Genomic DNA, 20,581 nt, shown 5'->3' on the forward strand with positions numbered 1-20,581 from the left:
GTACATAATATTACCAAATAGTAGTGTTACCAAACAATCACTTTGCCTTTTTTTAAGTATATTTTTTCAAGGAAAAACGGTATATTATATATAAAATTCTTATTAGGGCTTGCAATCGTGCGGTCACAACAATTTATGGCCGATAAACTGAATAATCTGTATTGACCGGGCAAATTTTCGCTTTCCAAGTAGATATTAATAAATTAGAGACTGTGTAATATATAAAAAAATCGATGCGTGAGGCTGCTTTTTTGTGGCGTCGAGTTCGCTTGCTGTTCAATTGCTAGCTAGTTTTATAGGCCGTTGCTTCCGATGATGTCGGTAAATTCTTAAGTCTGATTTTTCGAGACTGTGAGGCAATGGAGACTGATTACCAACTTTACGTCGAGTCATTGTCAGGAGTATCATCGGATGACGATGACATCTCCACGGTGGATAGCTCCGATGAGGCCGTTGACAATGAGGAGTCAACAAAAACTAACATGTACAATCACCAAATTCAAGTGCAGTCACGTACTAGAAATTTGGTGCAAATGTTGTTCGACAGAGAGGTAAGTAGGAACACACACACACATTCGTGTTAAAATATATGAATTGATATTTACCCACGCTCGAACAAAACACAGAGAACAGGATACTTCTCAGGTGCGTCGCGTGCTGGTCAAAAACAAAAGCTTCCCTATGATAAAGTGCCAAATCGATTAAAACTGTATCTCAAGGATGTATTGGCTAGCAATGCTGTGGAGGGGTAAGCGGCCACAGTGCGTGGCTGGTTTAGGGAGCTGAATATTCAACACTCGATCTAAGAATATTGTTACAGGCATATATTCATGGGATTGACTGCCTGTGGACAGTATATGATCAGTCATCGCGTTGTGTGCAACGACAACACGTCGCTCAATCATTACTCCTTTAATGTGGGATACAAATACACGTACGTAGAGTGCAACATCTACAAAAGTATTTAATATGTAAATTATATATTCTTACTTATTTTTTTAGTCTTTACTTTTGGCTCTTTCAACCTCATAAAAAATTGAGATACTTCTTCTCACGCCGACTGTTTGATGATCATGTGGTCGACAATTTGAAATCAGTGACGATGACCCAATGGAAGAATGCAGATAAGCAGATTTTGGTGGTTCATGGTGCCGCCACAGAAGAGAGCGAAGAAAGCTATATAACATATATAAAAGTTCCTAAGCTTGGTTGTTTGGAGTGTAAAAAGTTAAACGACGACGGTCCCTGTAATTATCTTTCAATTCAAATACGAGTTCATTGCAGTTCTATGTTGCATTATATTATTATTATATTATATATTCTAATTTATGGTGTAATTACAGATTCCTTTTACAATGCTCATTGCCTGAATTGCCATTTAACGGTACACACTAAATATTCCTCAACGGAAACAGATCCCCGATTTGAACCGCACCTGAATCTTTTGTGTCCCGAGAGAATTTTGATTATATCGAATGGTTTTATGCATATGCTGCGCATAGATGTGGACACGCCGGTCGTATCCAGCACAATGAACAACAACTGCTTGCATCAATATAATCTGACTGCCTCGCAACATCAGTTTTTGTTGCTGCCACGCACGCCGCTGACTAATGACGAAGATCGCAATTCTGTGCCAATTACTGGATCTGAGGCGGATAGTGAGCACAGTGTGGTGGCGCGAATAATTGCGGATTTCAGTGATATCGAAACGGATCATACTCAGCGAAGTAATAATAGCATTAACAACAACGAAAATCAACATCGCATCAACGTAGAACAGAGTAGTGCCAGTTATGAGAAACTCATCTTATCATCCAACTGCAGTAGTAGTTTGACGGCGTCTAACATGACTCTGATGGAAACCACCCTGCCAGTATCAATGCAATGCAATGGAGTTGGCTCCAATGAGTCCAGCCAGTCAAGGAAGCGGAATCAGCGTATAGTCACAAAGTCTTACCGCAATGGAATCACAACAATTGATGTTCAAGTAAGATTGCGTCGACCATGCCAATTGCTATATGGGTAATTTCATGGCGAAATTTGTCCCGTGCGAGACTTTTTACAGAGCACTGCAGTGAAAATAACATAAGCTGAAACAATTTGAAAAATAAGTGAATGTTATTCTTAAAGCTCTAGATAAGCACTATATTTAGAGCTAAGATTGATTTTAGGAACTTGATCCGATAAAATATATAATTTCGTTCATTTTTTGGTTTTGCGTAATTGGTTAATTTTTGCAATTATGACAACAGAAAACAAAACGGAAAAAAATTCCAAAACCATTCTTAGCTCTAATTAAATTACTTATCTAGAGCTATAAAAATAAACTTTTCTAATTTTCAAAATTGTTTCAGTTTATGTTATTTTCAATGTAAAGAGTCTCGCACGGGACAAATTCCGTTTTGGAATTACCCATATATTAAACATAGTCTTTTAATTTTCAGAATACACCAGCTTCGAGCTCCATGACTGACAAGTCGAATGCCTACGAGTTTTCAGAAGATAACGAGAAGTGTGAGAAGATTTCAATATTTCGAAAGCGACGACTCGCAGATAAAAAGTATGAGTTTTCCGAAGATAATTCTGAAAACATTCTACCTTTTACCAAAATTAGATCGGCAGGACGTACATTTAGTACCTCCACTACCAGTTCCACGGCTCAACGCAGTATACATCGATTTTCACCAACAGCACACTTTTTTCATAACTCCCCATGTGCTTCGCCTTCTTCCTCCCCGCATCCATCACAGTCTGCTCATACTCCCCCTGCAGCACCACATATTGGATTCCGCTCACCGCCATCTAGTTCGAATCTAATGCGATCGCCCAATCGTAATGCAAACACAGTCACTATGGGTGCACAAATCTACAACCAAAAGTCACCACCTCTTTCCCAAGCAACTCAACAGATGCTAAACTATAAGGCTGTTGGACCTTTGGGAGCACTATCTCCACTACAGGTGTCCATGGCTAAGCGCTTTGATATTGGCGGCTCCATTTCCCCCAACGCGGGGATGTCTTTTCTTTCGCCACGACGTGATGAGCAGAGAATTGTAGAAATGCCAGTACAAGGCGGTGTAATGCCAGAAATGCCGGTATGTACCAAAATACTGCAGCGTCGTTATGTTGATGAGGATGATGCGACCTCAGTGATTACCAGTGAAGAGGGTAAGTATACCTTATACCTTTTATTTATTTGGCTCTCACACTTAACATCGTTTTCGTACACAGACGATTGTATTTCCCCAGGCTATCACACGTCGCTTCCAATGGAGGTGCACGGTTCTTGTTACTCAGAAATGCAAATGATTTCTCAAGCATCATACCAACGATTACGGTGTAGCAGTGTCGTAGTAACGCAAAACTCTTTTGATCTCGAAACCTTCACATACTACGTCATTAGTATGATCTGTCAAAAGCATCAAAAAATCTACAACGTATTTTATGATTGGGCATATGAATTCATAAATGTATGCCCGATAAGCCATACCATAAGCTTTTTGCTAATGGCACAATTTTCGGCTAGAGATCAGATGCCAACAACTCCTACGAATTGCCTCTACTGCACAGGTCGAATGGGATGTGTTTTTCATAATCGACAATATGAATGTCGTATTCTTTTCACCTGGAACATGGATAGCGGGCAATGGCAAGTCCTTGATTATGGAGAGCTTAAGGAAATGCACGAACTTTTCAGCCCACTTAAACGGTTGGGGAAGTCTCGCTTAACACTGGCACAATTGGCTCGCCAAACGGCACAGGAAATGACAGCCAGTTTAAATGGTTTACCCGATTATTATTCTAATTTGCGAGTGCTCAATTCGGATATGAAGAAATCAAAATCATCCATATGTGATCTAGATAACATGGTAGAGTTTCATCTCAAACGCACAAACAACGAAATGACCTAAGTCCAAGAAAAGCCCTACAACCACATAGCATTGGACACTCTTGTTTTTCTCAAAATATACACATACAACTGCTCTAGTTCAGTTGTAAACAATTTATGGCTTTGTATCTAGTTTTAAATGAATAAACCTTTGTGCAACGAAATACTTTTGCATATGGTTAAAATGCGTCCTAATTTTGACTGAAGTAGTTTAATTTATAAGAAGTTCTACGACATAGATTAACATATATAGATTGATATTTCTCAAATGATATCTTTTGCTTAAATTAGTTATTAATTATGTAAAAAATTACGAATATGGTACTAATAAACGTATGTATTTTATAGAATAATTCGATTTCGCCTATTCGATAAGTAAGCTTGAATATACAAATCCAATGTACTATATTTGTTATTTAAATTTATATCTTATTTTGAAAAAAGTAATATTCTGGTAGTATTGCTAATACTTGACACCCTATTTCATTTTGAAACGTAATAAACATATGTTTATTTAAGTATGACTTTGAAACGATAATTATTTAATTTTTGTCGAACTACTTTATTAATGCTCGTCAATGGATTGTCTTGTTATTACAGAATAAACAAGTAAGAAAGCTACAGTCGAAAATTGCTCGACTTTGAGATACTCGCTACTGCTGTAATATTCTCAAAAATATACCGAATGACATATTTGGTATATCAGTACCGCATATAGTACCGCATTCAAAATATACCATAGACGGCACAATATACCAGATTGTTAGCCAAAGCAACTAAAGCCAAAGCAACTAGTAAGTAGGCGTTTTTGCCAAAAACAGTATTTCCTTAATAATAACTTCGACAATTTTTATCTGATCGCAACCAAATTTTCAGGAATCACAATTACTCTAGTTATTATTGTATATACCAATTCGCGACTCTAGCTTTAAAATTAAGCTTGTTATTCAATTTGCTGTCGACAAAAAAATTATAGTTCTATCTCTCATACTCTCTGAGGTCTAGATGTTCATACGGACAGACGGACATGAATAGATCGTCTCGCCTGTTGACGCTGATTAAGAATATCTATACTTTATAGGGTCGGAGATTCCTCCTTCTACCTGTTACATACATTTCCTGGCAGCACGAAGTTATAATACCCTTCTACTCTATGGGTAGCGGGTATAAAATATATACAAATGCACATTTTCATAATCAGATTCTGATCATTTTTTTTTCTCAAAAAGGAATAGTTATGAAATTAAATGTTTTTATTGAATGATCAGCTAGATGACACACTGATTTATCATTTGATACAAAAAAAAGTAAATACAGTTAACTTTAGTTGTATGTTAGTACTGTACATTTTTCTATTTAGGTACCCAATATACATTATCATTATACATTACATTAACATTATCGCAAGCAAAACGTTTTCGAAAAATTCAACGTTTTAGCTTTGAGATCGCAATATACTTAAGCAAACTTTACCTAAAATCAAGTTTTGGCTTTAACCCATAGTGTTCATGGAATCACAGAATTAAGAATTTATATGTACATATATGTATTTTCATGGTCAATCATTGTCTGACCAAGTAAACAATTTTGTTTTTCGAAAATCGGTTTATTTATTAACTTTACATATATTAATAAGTTCGGTATCTTTTATAATAAACATTTTCACACGCATGCGCTTATGTAATAACGGATGTTGGAACTATGAACATGAAAAAATATCAATTATTATGCTCCATGTATCCATGTATCAAGGTCAACATTTTCATGGAATTTCTCAAATTTTTTTTGTCAGATGAACAGAAGTTACACAATCCTTACGGCTTCATAATTCCTTTAGTCAACGTTTTTTTAGTTTAGTTATTTAGTTAGTTAGTTATGTCATGGTGATGTTGTAGATGGACCACTTTGTGATATTTGTTCCCCAATTCCAACACTATAATAAGATTTTAAATATACTTTGTTTTTGCTCTTCAATAAAAATACTCACCGATTAGCTAACGATTTTAAAACATCTTTTTTTAAAATTGTTGCTACAAACAAGATGATACCTTGGTTGCAATTAAAAATGTCCAAAATTGTAGTTCCTATATGGTTAAATTCTCCAAAATATGATATAACTTCCAAAATCCATAGAACTCCCATTATGATAAAAAGCCTTAAAAACATCGCAAAACTGAAAATACATTAAGTTTTATTATGAAGGAAAAATAAATTATGAATGAGCTTACTTAGTCAGACTCCTTAGACTTCTTTGGCTTTCCGAATTTATCAACTGAAGTCTATTTTTCCTATTTTGAACGAATATCTCACTGGCGGTTTTAATAAATAGTGTTGTGCTTAATGTTAGGTAAATACCTATTGGACCATAATAGTAGATTCTTGCCGACCAAGCAGTTGCTGTATCAATTATAAAATAAATATTTAATATTAAACGTAAAGTAAAAGGTAATTAAATATCCTACTATCGATCCAACAAGCATAAGTTCCGATATTAGGTGCCCATTTTGAGTCTATGTTTACCACCAACGCAACAATATAAGTTACTAAAAGTTGTAAAGCGGCAAGGCACAGTGGGCGATTTGGTCCCGCTAGCGGCATTTAATTCAAATTTTCAAATTTAAAAATCCGTTTATATTTTTTCACATATCGATAGCAGATGCTTTGATTAGATTTTTAAAAGCTTTTGAAAGCTCTACGATCAGCTGATCATCAGCTGTGATCGGTCAAACACACCATATGATTTCGCAAAGAGCTTTACACAATTTTTTCTCTTTGCGCGCATGGAATTTGAGTTCCTCGGAAATTTACAATTTTTGGTGAATTTGTTCGAAGTTTGGTTTTTTATTATATTCAAGGTATGTATTTTCAAAAAAATTAATGTTTGTGACCGGTCTATAAATGTGTAGCTCATAAAACGTAGTGGTAATTCAGTGTATTAACAACTAGCCCGGATTAGCGTACACCTGTCTTTCGTGGAGTAGAACTTAATTTATTCAACTAAGTTCAGTCTAACTCCTTTATTAGCCGAAAGTGTGAATCAGTGGCGTCCAAAATGTGTAATATCAACTGCTATTATCTGCTAGCCTTGAAACTATGGTACTTTGTAGACACAGTGTTAGTACCAAAAAGGGATCTTTTTTTAGTATTGCACTCAGAAGTCATCCCATTTTTTTCCATCATCCCATCATTTTTTAGATATAGTTTATATATGAAATATGTTAATTGAAGTTCAAATAAAATAAAAGTACAACAAAATTTTAAATTTAAAAAAAAAAAATTTTTAAATTAAAAAAAAAAATTTAAAAAAAAATTAAAAAAAAAAATTGTTTAACTTAAAAAATTCTATGATTTTTTTCTGATCAGTGAAAAAAAACCGAATGAAGATATCTATTTTAGTTTAGAAGTTATTAATTAAATGCCGCTAGCGGGACCAAATCGCCCACTGTGCAAGGCCCCAAACAAATATATGGTAATTCAAATATCTTGTCCTGCGAGTAATGACAATAGTGTTAAATGCTTTCCATAAATCGTAGTTTATAATTAAAAGCCAAAGAAATGTGGATATTGTAAAATAGTAACCAATATATCCTAAAAAATACAAGAATGATTAATTAAGGATCAAATTTGTAATCTCAATCATACCTGTTAACTGGCACAATACTTTTTGATGTGGCTCGATCCATTGAAAACGTACAATAACAATAAGTATAAAACTTAGGGTCAAACAACTGAAGTAGCATATAGAGCATTTAAAATAATCTCCTTTAAAATTCGGTAAAATCAAATACACAATTATGACCATAAGTAAGAAGAATATAGATACCGATTGCACTGCAAAAGAATTAAATAAGTTCAGTTATATTATAATAGACTTCAATGATAGTTTCTTAAATCACTGTTCCCAGATGAGTAAAATTTTGAACGTACGGAAAAGAAATATATTTCGCAAGCTCTAAAAAATTTAGATTGACCATTTTTGGAAACCTTTGGACACACTACTCAACCATTTGCTTATTAAATAAATGCTTTATTAAAAAAAAAACAGATGAAATCTCATTCATTGCCTATTTCTATGACGAAAATATCCTAAGCACATATTATTGTAAATTGGTTGAAATAATTTTAGTTGTTAAATTCCATATATAGTGTTTCGACTCCACAATATTAATTAATTTCTCATCACGAGCAAATGCCTTAGACACTTCATTCTTAATTTTAAATTTTAAATTATCCGTCTTGATGTCTCTCTTCACTTTGCCGATATGAGAGCGGAATAATAGGTTGTATATTTTTCGCATGTGCTGATTTGATTTAAAAATTTTGGTGTACTGGGAACTGCGAAATGAGTAGAAGGGTATTATAACTTTGTGCCGGCAGGAAGAAGGCATCTCCGACCTCATAAAGTATATATATTCTTGATCAGCGTCAACAGCCGAGACGATCTAGCCATGTCCGTCTGTCTGTCTGTCTATATGAAACACTGGATCTGAGAGAATATAAGAGATAGAGCTATATGTTTGCACGCAGATCAAGTTTGTTTAAAATTTTTTGCCACGCCCACTTTCGCCCCGCAAATCAACCAAAATCGAATAACAAGCATAATTATAAAGCTAGAGTCGAATTTTGGTATATACAATAATAACTATAGTAATTGTGATTCCTGAAAAATTTGTTGCGATCAGATAAAAATTGCAAAAACGCCTACTTACTAGGTCTTAGTTTATTTGCCGTCTATGGTATATTTTAGATGTGGCACTATATCGATATACAAAATATACCATTTGGTAATTTTTTTGCTTTTATTCAAAATGGGTAGCGGGTATATCACAGTCGAGCACACTCGACTGTAGCTTTCTTAGTGCTAAGCACTAAACACGTGTATCTACAGTGGCGGGATGATGAAGTAGTTGATTATTGCAATTTTTCCGATTAAGTACGAAATATAATGTTTAGTGTTAGTGAAAACCTATAATTAATCAGACATACTAGACTTATGGTCAAATTTAATATTTCATAACTATTCTTTGGATAGGAGAGTAACATCAAAGTCACAACTACTTGGACATTATATTTACTTACTGTAAGCGTTAGTATGGTCTGGAGGTTTAAGGCAATGATGCGGCACAAGCTTGTAGAGATCTTGAAATTTTCGAGGTTGTAAACAATAATCCTGCTTTGGAAGTAGTGCGCTGTCAAAATGTCTGAGAAGAGTGCCATTCTGATGATAAATTTAAGTAATTAAATATATGTTTGTATTTAGTAAACTAAAACATACTTCGTACAAAGTCCAAGTGTGGTCTGGATTGTCAGGTTCAAGATAATTATGATCATGACACGGTACAGGAAGATGTTGTTGCACCATGAATTCCAAGTCGCTTATATTTTTTTGTTAGTGTTTCATTATATGTTATGTTTAATAACATATTATAATGTATATTTTTATCAATATCTTCGCAAGTTCGTCTACCGTTTAAAAGCAATTGTTTTGGATTACAGCAAAATCGTATGCACGTTTTTAAATGACATACACAACCCCTTATATGCTTGGGCACCGTTTCGTAATCGCCATTAAATAAAATTTGGAAATTGTATTCCTGCGTTTTTTTCTTTTGGTATCAATACATCTTCGTACTGATATGATCCATTTTTAAATTTAATGCTGTTTGTAAGGTCAACGGTATCGAAATAATCACATCCTTGGAATATGTAAAATATGCCAAATATAAGAAATACTCTTAACTGATTCTTCATAGCCTAGAAGATAAATTTGAAATTAAAAATGTTAAATTTTTATATTGCACATTCTGAGCATAATTAATGTTACATTAACAAATATGTAATTCCATTTATATAATTCTCTTACAGTATGAATTAATCGAATAGGAAATATAAATAAATGTAGAAAATTTAAGTATTCTGGTACGAGTGTTATTCTTGAATTGGTATAATAAACTGAATTGAAATTATTTACTGCATTAACAATTCATAAGATTTAAAAAATCGATTGGATACATTTTATGATTACTCATAAACTTCTTATCGTTTATAACATAATTATTCTACATATGCATACATATGGCATTCTTAATGTGTGTATATACTTATGAAGTACATATTAGGTACTTAAAGGCCTGCTGATAAGTAAGAACCCAAGTCCAAAATCGTTTTAAAACAATCCAGTTTTGTGGAGCTTGTCAATACATTTTTATACTAAACTATAAAATTCCAGTTCAATAATATAATGTTAATGAAAGCTTCAGAAAGTCCTAAGAAATTGTAAATTTGATGCAATCAAACCCACTCTGCTAAGTGCAAGCATTTTTGTTGATTGGTGATAATGCCATTCTTATTCCACCAAAAAATGTTGCAAAAATTGTTTCTTTTAAATTACTTAAAACATGTTAATAAGAACAATTTATATATATATTATTATATATATTTCAGACAACAAATGTATAATTTTTTTTAATGTTATAAAATTGATTTCTAATTTATTTTCACAAGAAATCTTAACAAAATCAACCACCGTCCAGCGAATAATGGAATTAAGGCATATACATATTATTAATTCTTATTTTTATTGTGATGAAGTATGTATGTATGTATATACAAAGAAACAATTTTGTATTTTTTTATTAGCGACAGTAATCTTTAGTGGTCTTTACATTTTTGCTCAGCAAAATGAAAAAATGTGTTTAAATGAATAATTATTGATTGTTTTGCAGTAATCTACGGCTCAGACGGTTTAAATGATGATCTTTATATATAACCATAACCACTCAGAACCACATGTACAAGCGAGAGAAATTCAACCACGCTTCATTTCATTGGAAATTAAGTGATGGTGGTAAAATTTTATTTTCATTGCTACAAAAATATTTTTCATTTTAAAGAAAATTCTTAGGAGTTTAATGAAAAAAAATTTGTTAGCAATAATCCATTCGGTTTAGCCCAAATTATACTCTAAACATAAGTCTTAAGATGAGCTAGCACCAGAGTTGGTTGCACCGAACTGCAGGTTACGAAACACACTGCAGCGCATAACCAACGACACGTGCGCAGCGTCAGCAATATTTCGGTAATTAACTTCTGGGAATCAGAATCAGCAGTTGCAGCGGTACAACAACAACAGCAATGTTAATTGCAACTATTGCAATTACAACGGAAACGAGAACAACAGCAAAGTGGCAATGGGAAGGACGGAGCAGCGCCGACGGCATAAGGTGTCTTCATTCTTTATCAAATCATAACTAATGTTTAGTTTATAATCTGAAATGAATAAAATAAAATAAGTTGAGCTTGTCTCGCTAAGTTTATTTTTTATAAACTCATCGCTTTTATTTGGCGCCCGAGCAGGAACCTAATCGAAAGGTAGTTTGACAGACCAATCGCGTAAAACCCCGATGAAACTCGTGAACAGTGATCGTGCAAGTAAAGTGCCACAAAGGTTGATAAGTGGTTTAAACTCCCCGAATAAATAAGTGTCCCGTCACTACCTAGGTCAGGCCAAAAAAATTTTTATTGCCGACGTCCTATAGTGTCAGTTCGTAGGACACCACATGCAAAGTGTGCCCGAGGAGCCCCAGTCACCCATCGCTACTCAGCGAGGGCAAACGGGATTCACCAGCGCAGAAGATTCGCCGAATTGTTAATAGAACTGTAAGAGTAGATATTAAGTGAAACAAGAAAAAGAATAATCAAGTAAAAGGAAAAACGAAAAGAAACAAAGAATTAAGAATAAAACAAATCAAAAGAAACATCCAACACAGTCTGCTCATACTCCGCCTGCAGCACCACATATTGGATTTCGCTCACCGCCATCTAGCTCGAATCTAATGCGATCGCCCAATCGTAATGCAAGCACAGCCACTATGGGTGCACAAATCTACAACCAGAAGTCACCACCTCTTTCCCAAGCAACTCAACAGATGCTAAACTATAAGGCTGTTGGACCTTTGGGAGCACTATCTCCACTACAGGTGTCCATGGCTAAGCGCTTTGATATTGGCGGCTCCATTTCCTCCAACGCGGGGATGTCTTTTCTTTCGCCACGACGTGATGAGCAGAGAATTGTAGAAATGCCAGTGCAAGGCGGTGTAATGCCAGAAATGCCGGTATGTACCAAAAAACTGCAGCGTCGTTATGTTGATGAGGATGATGCGACCTCAGTGATTACCAGTGAAGAGGGTAAGTATACCTTATACCTTTTATTTATTTGGCTCTCACACTTAACATCGTTTTCGTACACAGACGATTGTATTTCCCCAGGCTATCACACGTCGCTTCCAATGGAGGTGCACGGTTCTTGTTACTCAGAAATGCAAATGATTTCTCAAGCATCATACCAACGATTACGGTGTAGCAGTGTCGTAGTAACGCAAAACTCTTTGATCTCGAAACCTTCACATACTACGTCATTAGTATGATCTGTCAAAAGCATCAAAAAATCTAAAATTTTTTTTATGATTGGGCATATGAATTTATAAATGTATGCCCGGTAAGCCATACCATAAGCTTTTTGCTAATGGCACAATTTTCGGCTAGAAATCAGATGCCAACAACTCCTACGAATTGCCTCTACTGCACAGGTCGAATGGGATGTGTTTTTCATAATCGACAATATGAATGTCGTATTCTTTTCACCTGGAACATGGATAGCGGGCAATGGCAAGTCCTTGATTATGGAGAGCTTAAGGAAATGCACGAACTTTTCAGCCCACTTAAACGGTTGGGGAAGTCTCGCTTAACACTGGCACAATTGGCTCGCCAAACGGCACAGGAAATGACAGCCAGTTTAAATGGTTTACCCGATTATTGTTCTAATTTGCGAGTGCTCAATTCGGATATGAAGAAATCAAAATCATCCATATGTGATCTAGATAACATGGTAGAGTTTCATCTCAAACGCACAAACAACGAAATGACCTAAGTCCAAGAAAAGCCCTACAACCACATAGCATTGGACACTCTTGTTTTTCTCAAAATATACACATACAACTGCTCTAGTTCAGTTTTAAACAATTTATGGCTTTGTATGTATATAGTTTTAAATGAATAAACCTTTGTGCAACGAAATACTTTTGCATAGGGTTAAAATTTTGACTGAAGTAGTTTAATTTATAAGAAGTTCTACGACATAGATTAACATGTATAGATTGATATTTCTCAAATGATATCTTTTGCTTAAATTAGTTATTAATTATGTAAAAATTACAAATATGGTACTAATAAACGTATGTATTTAATACAGATTAGTTCGGTTTCGCCTACGCGCTTCAATAAGTCTAATGTACGATATTTGTTATTTAAATTTATGTCACAGAATAAACAAGTAAGAAAGCTACAGCCGAGTGTGCTCGGCTGTGGGATACCAGCTACCCATTTTGAATGAAATCAAAATATTGCGGTAACATTCTCAAAAATATACCGAAAGTACTAAAAATATACCGAACGATATATTTGGTATATCGATATAATTCCGTATTCATAATATACCATAGACGGCACAATAAGACAAGTAGGCGTTTTTGCTCATACAACAGTATTTCTTTAATAACTTCGACAATTTTTATCTGATCGCAACCAAATTTTCAGGAATCACAATTACTATAGTTATTATTGTATATACCAATTCGCGACTCTAGCTTTAAAATTAAGCTTGTAATTCGATTTTTGTTTATTTGCGGGGGCGGAAGTGACCATGGTAAAAATTTAAAACAAACTATCGGCGAGCAAGCATAATAAATGCTGTCGAAAACAAATTATAGCTCTATCTCTTATAGTCTCTGAGATCTAGGTGTTCATACGGACAGATAGACAGACGGACATGGCTTTGAGATCGCCTTATTCTTAAGCAAACTTTACCTAAAATCAAGTTTTGGTTTTAACTGATAGTGTTCATGGAATCACAGAAGCGGACGTAATTGTCAAGATCATGGCGCGCTTATTAAGTATATATATGTATATATGTACATATATGTATTTTTATGGTCAATCATTGTCTGACCAAGTAAACAATTTTATTTTTTCAAAAATCAGTTTATTTACTTTATATTAATAATAAATTAATAAGTTCGGTATCTTTTATAATCAAAATTTGTACACGCAAAAGCTAATAGCGAAAGCTATTACATTAGCGCAGCTGTAATATTCTTACGATGTTTTGGGCTAACATATGAACATGAAGAAATATTAATTATTAAAATATTAGGGTAGAATATGCCGCGTATGCTCCATCTATCTAGCATTGTACCGTTTTTGACATCGAGTTGTATTTTACTTTTTTCAAAGAACAACATTTCTATAGATTAGGCAAAATATCTTGCGTACAATTTAAAAATTTTTTATCGCTTGGGCGTTGATACAATCAGTCAGTGAATGAGGATAAACAACTTGACCCGGTGAACTTTGTTCCGCCCTTATGACAATAAATAAGCAGATTGTGTTATTTTTTATTATTTCATTCATTATTATTTCTGTATTTTAGTACATACATAGAGTGCTCTTCAGTAAGAAATAATGTTTGGAAATACATTGTTGATAAGTTCGTCTTTTGATGAGCGAGAGAAAAAACAGAAAAAATTCCTCAAATTTTTTGTCAGATGTATAGAAATTACACAATCCTCGCGGCTTCATAATGCCTTTAGTCATTAGTTTTTCAGTTATTTGCATATGTCATGGTGATGTTGTAGATGGACCACTTTTTGATATTTGTTTCCCAATTCCAACGCTATAATAAGATTTTAAATATGCTTTGTTTTTGCTCTCCAATAAAAATACTCATCGATTAGCTAACGATTTTAATACATATTTTTTTAAAATTATTGCTACATACAAGATGATTCCTTGGTTCCGAATTTTTTAACTGAAGTCTATTTTTCCTATTTTGAACGAATATCTCACTGGCGGTTTTAATAAATAGTGTTGTGCTTAATGTTAGGTAAATACCTATTGAACCATAATAGTAGATTCTTGCCGACCAAGCAGTTTCTGTATGAATTATAAAATAAATATTTAATATTAAACGTAAAGTAAAAGGTAATTAAATATCCTACTATCGATCCAACAAGCATAAGTTCCGATATTAGGTGCCCATTTTGAGTCTATGTTTACCACCAACGCAACAATATAAGTTAATAAAAGTTGTAAAGGCCCCAAACAAATATATTGTAATTCAAATATCTTGTCCTGCGAGTAATGACAATAGTGTTAAATGCTTTCCATAAATCGTAGTTTATATTTAAAAGCCAAAGAAATGTGGATATTGTAAAATAGTAACCAATATATCCTAAAAAATACAAGAATGATTAATTAAGGATCAAATTTGTAATCTCAATCATACCTGTTAACTGGCACAATACTTTTTGATGTGGCTCGATCCATTGAAAACGTACAATAACAATAAGTATAAAACTTAGGGTCAAACAACTGAAGTAGCATATAGAGCATTTAAAATAATCTCCTTTAAAATAAATAAGTAAGAAGAATATCGATACCGATTGCACTGCAAAAGAATTAAATAAGTTCAGTTATATTATAATAGACTTCAATGATAGTTTCTTAAATCACTGTTCCCAGATGAGTAAAATTTTGAACGTACGGAAAAGAAATATATTTCGCAAGCTCTAAAAAATTTAGATTGACCATTTTTGGAAACCTTTGGACACACTACTCAACCATTTGCTTATTAAATAAATGCTTTATTAAAAAAAAAAACAGATGAAATCTCATTCATTGCCTATTTCTATGACGAAAATATCCTAAGCACATATTATTGTAAATTGGTTGAAATAATTTTAGTTGTTAAATTCCATATATAGTGTTTCGACTCCACAATATTAATTAATTTCTCATCACGAGCAAATGCCTTAGACACTTTATTCTTAATTTTAAATTTTAAATTATTCGTCTTGATGTCTCTCTTCACTTTGCCGATATGAGAGCGGAATAATAGGTTGTATATTTTTCGCATGTGCTGATTTGATTTAAAATTTTGGTGTACTGGGAACTGCGAAATGAGTAGAAGGGTATTATAACTTTGTGCCGGCAGGAAGAAGGCATCTCCGACCTCATAAAGTATATATATTCTTGATCAGCGTCAACAGCCGAGACGATCTAGCCATGTCCGTCTGTCTGTCTGTCTATATGAAACACTGGATCTGAGAGAATATAAGAGATAGAGCTATATGTTTGCACGCAGATCAAGTTTGTTTAAAATTTTTGCCACGCCCACTTTCGCCCCGCAAATCAACCAAAATCGAATAACAAGCATAATTATAAAGCTAGAGTCGAATTTTGGTATATACAATAATAACTATAGTAATTGTGATTCCTGAAAAATTTGTTGCGATCAGATAAAAATTGCAAAAACGCCTACTTACTAGGTCTTAGTTTATTTGCCGTCTATGGTATATTTTAGATGTGGCACTATATCGATATACAAAATATACCATTTGGTAATTTTTTGCTTTTATTCAAAATGGGTAGCGGGTATATCACAGTCGAGCACACTCGACTGTAGCTTTCTTAGTGCTAAGCACTAAACACGTGTATCTACAGTGGCGGGATGATGAAGTAGTTGATTATTGCAATTTTTCCGATTAAGTACGAAATATAATGTTTAGTGTTAGTGAAAACCTATAATTAATCAGACATACTAGACTTATGGTCAAATTTAATATTTCATAACTATTCTTTGGATAGGAGAGTAACATCAAAGTCACAACTACTTGGACATTATATTTACTTACTGTAAGCGTTAGTATGGTCTGGAGGTTTAAGGCAATGATGCGGCACAAGCTTGTAGAGATCTTGAAATTTTCGAGGTTGTAAACAATAATCCTGCTTTGGAAGTAGTGCGCTGTCAAAATGTCTGAGAAGAGTGCCATTCTGATGTTAAATTTAAGTAATTAAATATCTGTTTGTATTTAGTAAACTAAAACATACTTCGTACAAAGTCCACGTGAGGTCTGGATTGTCAGGTTCAAGATAATTATGATCATGACAAGGTACAGGAAGATGTTGTTGTTCCAAGTCGCTTATATTTTTTATACCCGCTACCCATAGGGTAGAAGGGTATTATAACTTTGTGCCGGCAGGAAATGTATGTAACAGATAGAAGGAGGCATCTCCGACCCTATGAAGTATATATATTCTTGATCAGCGTCAACAGCCGAGACGATATTGCCATGTCCGTCTGTCCGTCTGTGTGTCTGTCCGTCTGTCCGTCCGTCCGTATGAACACCTAGATCTCAGAGACTATAAGAGATAGAGCCATAATTTTTTTTCGATAGCATTTGTTGTGTTTGCACGCAGATCAAGTTTGTTTCAAATTTTTGCCACGCCCACTTCCGCCCCCGCAAATCAAAAAAATCGAATAACAAGCGTAATTTTAAAGCTAGAGTTGCGAATTTTGGTTTATAAAATAATTACTATAGTAGTTATGATTCCTGGTTGCTTGGTTGCGATCAGATAAAAATTGTGGAAGTTATTAAAGAAATACTTTTGTATGGGCAAAAACGCCTACTTACTAGGGCTTTTAGTTGCTTTGGCCGACCATCTGGTACATTGTGCCGTCTATGGTATATTTTGAATGGTGTACTATATCGATATACCAAACATATCATTCGGTATATTTTTAGTATTTTTAGTATTTTCGGTATATTTTGAAAATTATACCGCAATATTTTGGCTTTATTAAATTTGGGTAGCGGGTATCTCACAGTCGAGCACACTCGACTGTAACTTTCTTACTTGTTGTTAGTGTTTCATTATATGTTATGTTTAATAACATATTATAATGTATATTTTTATCAATATCTTCGCAAGTTCGTTTACCTTTTAAAAGAAATTGTATTGGATTACAGCAAAATCGTATGCACGTTTTTAAATGACATACACAACCCCTTATATGCTTGGGCACCGTTTCGTAATCGCCATTAATTTTTTCTTTTTGGTATCAATACATATTTGTACTGATATGATCTATTTTTAAATTTAATGCTGTTTGTAAGGTCAACGGTATCGAAATAATCACATCCTTGGAATATGTAAAATATGCCAAATATAAGAAATACTCTTAACTGATTCTTCATACCCTAGAAGATAAATTTGAAATTAAAAATGTTAAATTTTTATATTGCACATTCTGAGCATAATTAATGTTACATTAACAAATATGTAATTCCATTTATATAATTCTCTTACAGTATGAATTAATCGAATAGGAAATAGAAATAAATGTAGAAAATTTAAGTATTCTGGTACGAGTGTTATTCTTGAATTGGTATAATAAACTGAATTGAAATTATTTACTGCATTAACAATTCATAAGATTTAAAATCGATTGGATACATTTTATGATTACTCATAAACTTCTTATCGTTTATAACATAATTATTCTACATATGCATATGTTACATATGGCATTCTTAATGTGTGTATATACATATATAGTAATATACATATTAGGTACTTAATTATTGATTCTTATTGTTAATGTGATAAATTATGTACATATGTATATACATATATAAAATTATTGTAGGTATTTATTCCCAAATTGTATTTTTCAATACTACTTATTATTATGTATATAAGGTGGAAATAAATACCTACAATAATTTTTTAACCATCCAACTCCCCAGAATAATTGATTTTTCATTGATTGTATGGTTCTTTTTAAATGTTTTAAAGCATCACTCTAATACATGTATGATAGCATTACAATAGCAGGCAAAGGAACAATTATGTATTTTTTTACATTTTTGTTCAGCAAAATGAAAAAATGTGTTTACTCTTTTTGGCGAAAATTTCAAAATAGCATGAATAATTCTTGATTGTTTCTAAATTATATTTTTATACCCGCTACTCATAGGGTTGACTTAACTTTGTGCCGGCAGGAAATTTATGTAACAGGTAGAAGGAGGCATCTCTAACCTTATAAAGTATATATATTTTTGATCAGCGTCAACAGTCGAGACGATCTAGCCATGTCCGTCTGTCCGCCTGTGTGTCTGTCCGTCTGTCCGTATGAACATCTAGATCTCAGAGACTACGAGAGATAGAGCTATAATTTTGCTTTGACTGTATTCATGCAGACCTCTATTGAACACCTGGATCTCAGAGACTATAAGAGATAGCGCTAAAATTTTTCTTCGACAGCATTTGTTATTTTTGCACGCAGATCAAGTTTATTTCAAATCTTTGCCACGCCCACTTCCGCCCCCGCAAATCAAAAAAATCGAATAACAAGCGTAATTTTAAAGCGAATTTTGGTATATATAATAATAACTATAGTAGTTATGATTCCTGAAAATTTGGTTGCGATCAGATAAAAATTGTCGAAGTTATTAAATAAATACTTTTGTATTGCATTTGTTATGTTTGCACACATATCAAGTTTGTTTCAAATTTTTGCCACGCCCACTTCCGCTCCCGCAAATCAACACAAATCGAATAACAAGCGTAATATTATTATTATATATAATAACAACTGAGATAAAATTTGGTTGCGATCAGATAAAAATTGTGGAAGTTATCAAAGAAATACTTTTGTATGGACAAAAACACCTACTTACTGCTTTGGCCGACAATCTGGTATATTGTACAGTCTATGGTATATTTTGAATGTGGTACTATACCGATATACCATTTGGTGTATTTTTTAGTATTTTGTATTTTCGGTATATTTTGCTTTTATTCAAAATGGGTAGCGGGTATCTCACAGTCGAACACACTCGACTGTAGCTTTTTTACTTGTTTTCTATTCACTTGGTCACTACTCGGGCGCCAATTAACAAATCTATTGGTTCGATTTGTAAAAAAAAGCAAATTGCTTTATTGAGTTCAGAATTATAATTAACTTATTACTTATTACTTAAGAATAAATGCTGCTGTTGCTGCCGTCGCTGCTGGTGATTCCACGTTGATGATGGTTGCGCAAATTATATAATTTATTTCTTTGGCGGTTCCAGAATTCTGGGTAATTCTGACTATTCAATTTTTTATTCAAATGATAATAGACTGATATGGTTGAATCCTTGAACAGAAACGAATCTTTAAATTATGTTAGTATTCTAACAATGATAGGAATGGAATAAATCTAAATGAATCACAATTGATGTTAACAAAGAGTTTTTTGTCTTGCAGTATCTCAGATTTGTCATTCATACGGACAGATAAACAAACAAACTGATATGGCTTTATCGTGTCGATTGTTCATGATGATCAAGAAAATATACACTACATAGATGAAGTTGGAGATGCTTCCCTTTGACTGCTGTATACATTTCCTGTAAGTAACAAGTAAGAAAGTTATAGTCGAGTGTGCTCGACTGTGAGATACCCGCTACCCATTTTTAATAAAGGCAAAATATTGCGGTATCATTTTCAAAATATACCGAAAATACTAAAAAATACTAAAAATATACCTAATGGTATGTTTGGTATATCGATATAGTACACCATTCAAAATATACAATAAACGGCACAATGTATCAAATTGTCGGCCAAAGCAACTCAGACCCATAGTAAGTAGGCGTTTTTGCCCATACAAAAGTATTTATTTAATAACTTCCACAATTTTTATCTGATCGCAACCAAATTTTCAGGAATCATAACTACTACAGTAGTTATTGTATATACCAAAATTCGTAGCTCTACACTTACACTTACACTTGTTATTCTTTT

The 20,581-nt window shown here is 33.5% G+C and overlaps 3 protein-coding genes and 1 pseudogene across 5 annotated transcripts; 2 read left to right on the plus strand and 2 right to left on the minus strand.

Moving 5' to 3' along the window:
- Positions 1-359: 359 nt before the first annotated feature.
- On the plus strand, positions 360-4,077 carry LOC133836910 (uncharacterized). 3 transcript variants are annotated; one of them, XM_062267509.1, is made up of 7 exons: positions 360-551; positions 627-748; positions 821-934; positions 1,003-1,247; positions 1,344-1,990; positions 2,448-3,171; positions 3,235-4,077. In XM_062267509.1, exons 1-7 carry the CDS (start codon positions 360-362, stop codon positions 3,912-3,914), a joined length of 2,724 nt encoding a protein of 907 aa, XP_062123493.1. In that variant the 3' UTR covers positions 3,915-4,077. The 3 variants fall into 3 exon arrangements, with proteins under 3 accessions (XP_062123493.1, XP_062123496.1, XP_062123494.1); XM_062267512.1 differs by lacking the exon at positions 360-551 and having other exon boundaries at positions 625-761; XM_062267510.1 differs by lacking the exon at positions 360-551 and having other exon boundaries at positions 808-934.
- Positions 4,078-5,624: 1,547 nt separating this feature from the next.
- LOC133836642 (probable G-protein coupled receptor Mth-like 11) lies at positions 5,625-9,644 on the minus strand. The gene is made up of 9 exons (XM_062267234.1): positions 9,168-9,644; positions 8,972-9,110; positions 7,535-7,723; positions 7,336-7,480; positions 6,960-6,991; positions 6,355-6,480; positions 6,121-6,289; positions 5,880-6,065; positions 5,625-5,825 (listed from the first exon to the last, which is right to left on the minus strand). The coding sequence occupies exons 1-9, from the start codon at positions 9,252-9,254 to the stop codon at positions 5,771-5,773; spliced, it is 1,128 nt and encodes a 375-aa protein (XP_062123218.1). The 5' UTR covers positions 9,255-9,644; the 3' UTR covers positions 5,625-5,770.
- A 2,011-nt stretch (positions 9,645-11,655) lies between these two features.
- LOC133838243 (uncharacterized) lies at positions 11,656-12,940 on the plus strand (annotated as a pseudogene).
- Positions 12,941-15,024: 2,084 nt separating this feature from the next.
- Positions 15,025-20,114, minus strand: LOC133836643 (probable G-protein coupled receptor Mth-like 3). The gene is given in 7 exon segments (XM_062267235.1): positions 15,025-15,179; positions 15,234-15,395; positions 16,642-16,780; positions 16,838-16,860; positions 17,756-17,838; positions 17,840-17,988; positions 20,085-20,114. Coding segments are annotated over 7 exon segments (741 nt in total).
- Between the last annotated feature and the right edge of the window lie 467 nt (positions 20,115-20,581).

Source organism: Drosophila sulfurigaster, chromosome 2R (genome assembly GCF_023558435.1).
Source record: "Drosophila sulfurigaster albostrigata strain 15112-1811.04 chromosome 2R, ASM2355843v2, whole genome shotgun sequence".
Taxonomy (NCBI): Eukaryota; Metazoa; Arthropoda; class Insecta; order Diptera; family Drosophilidae; genus Drosophila; species Drosophila sulfurigaster.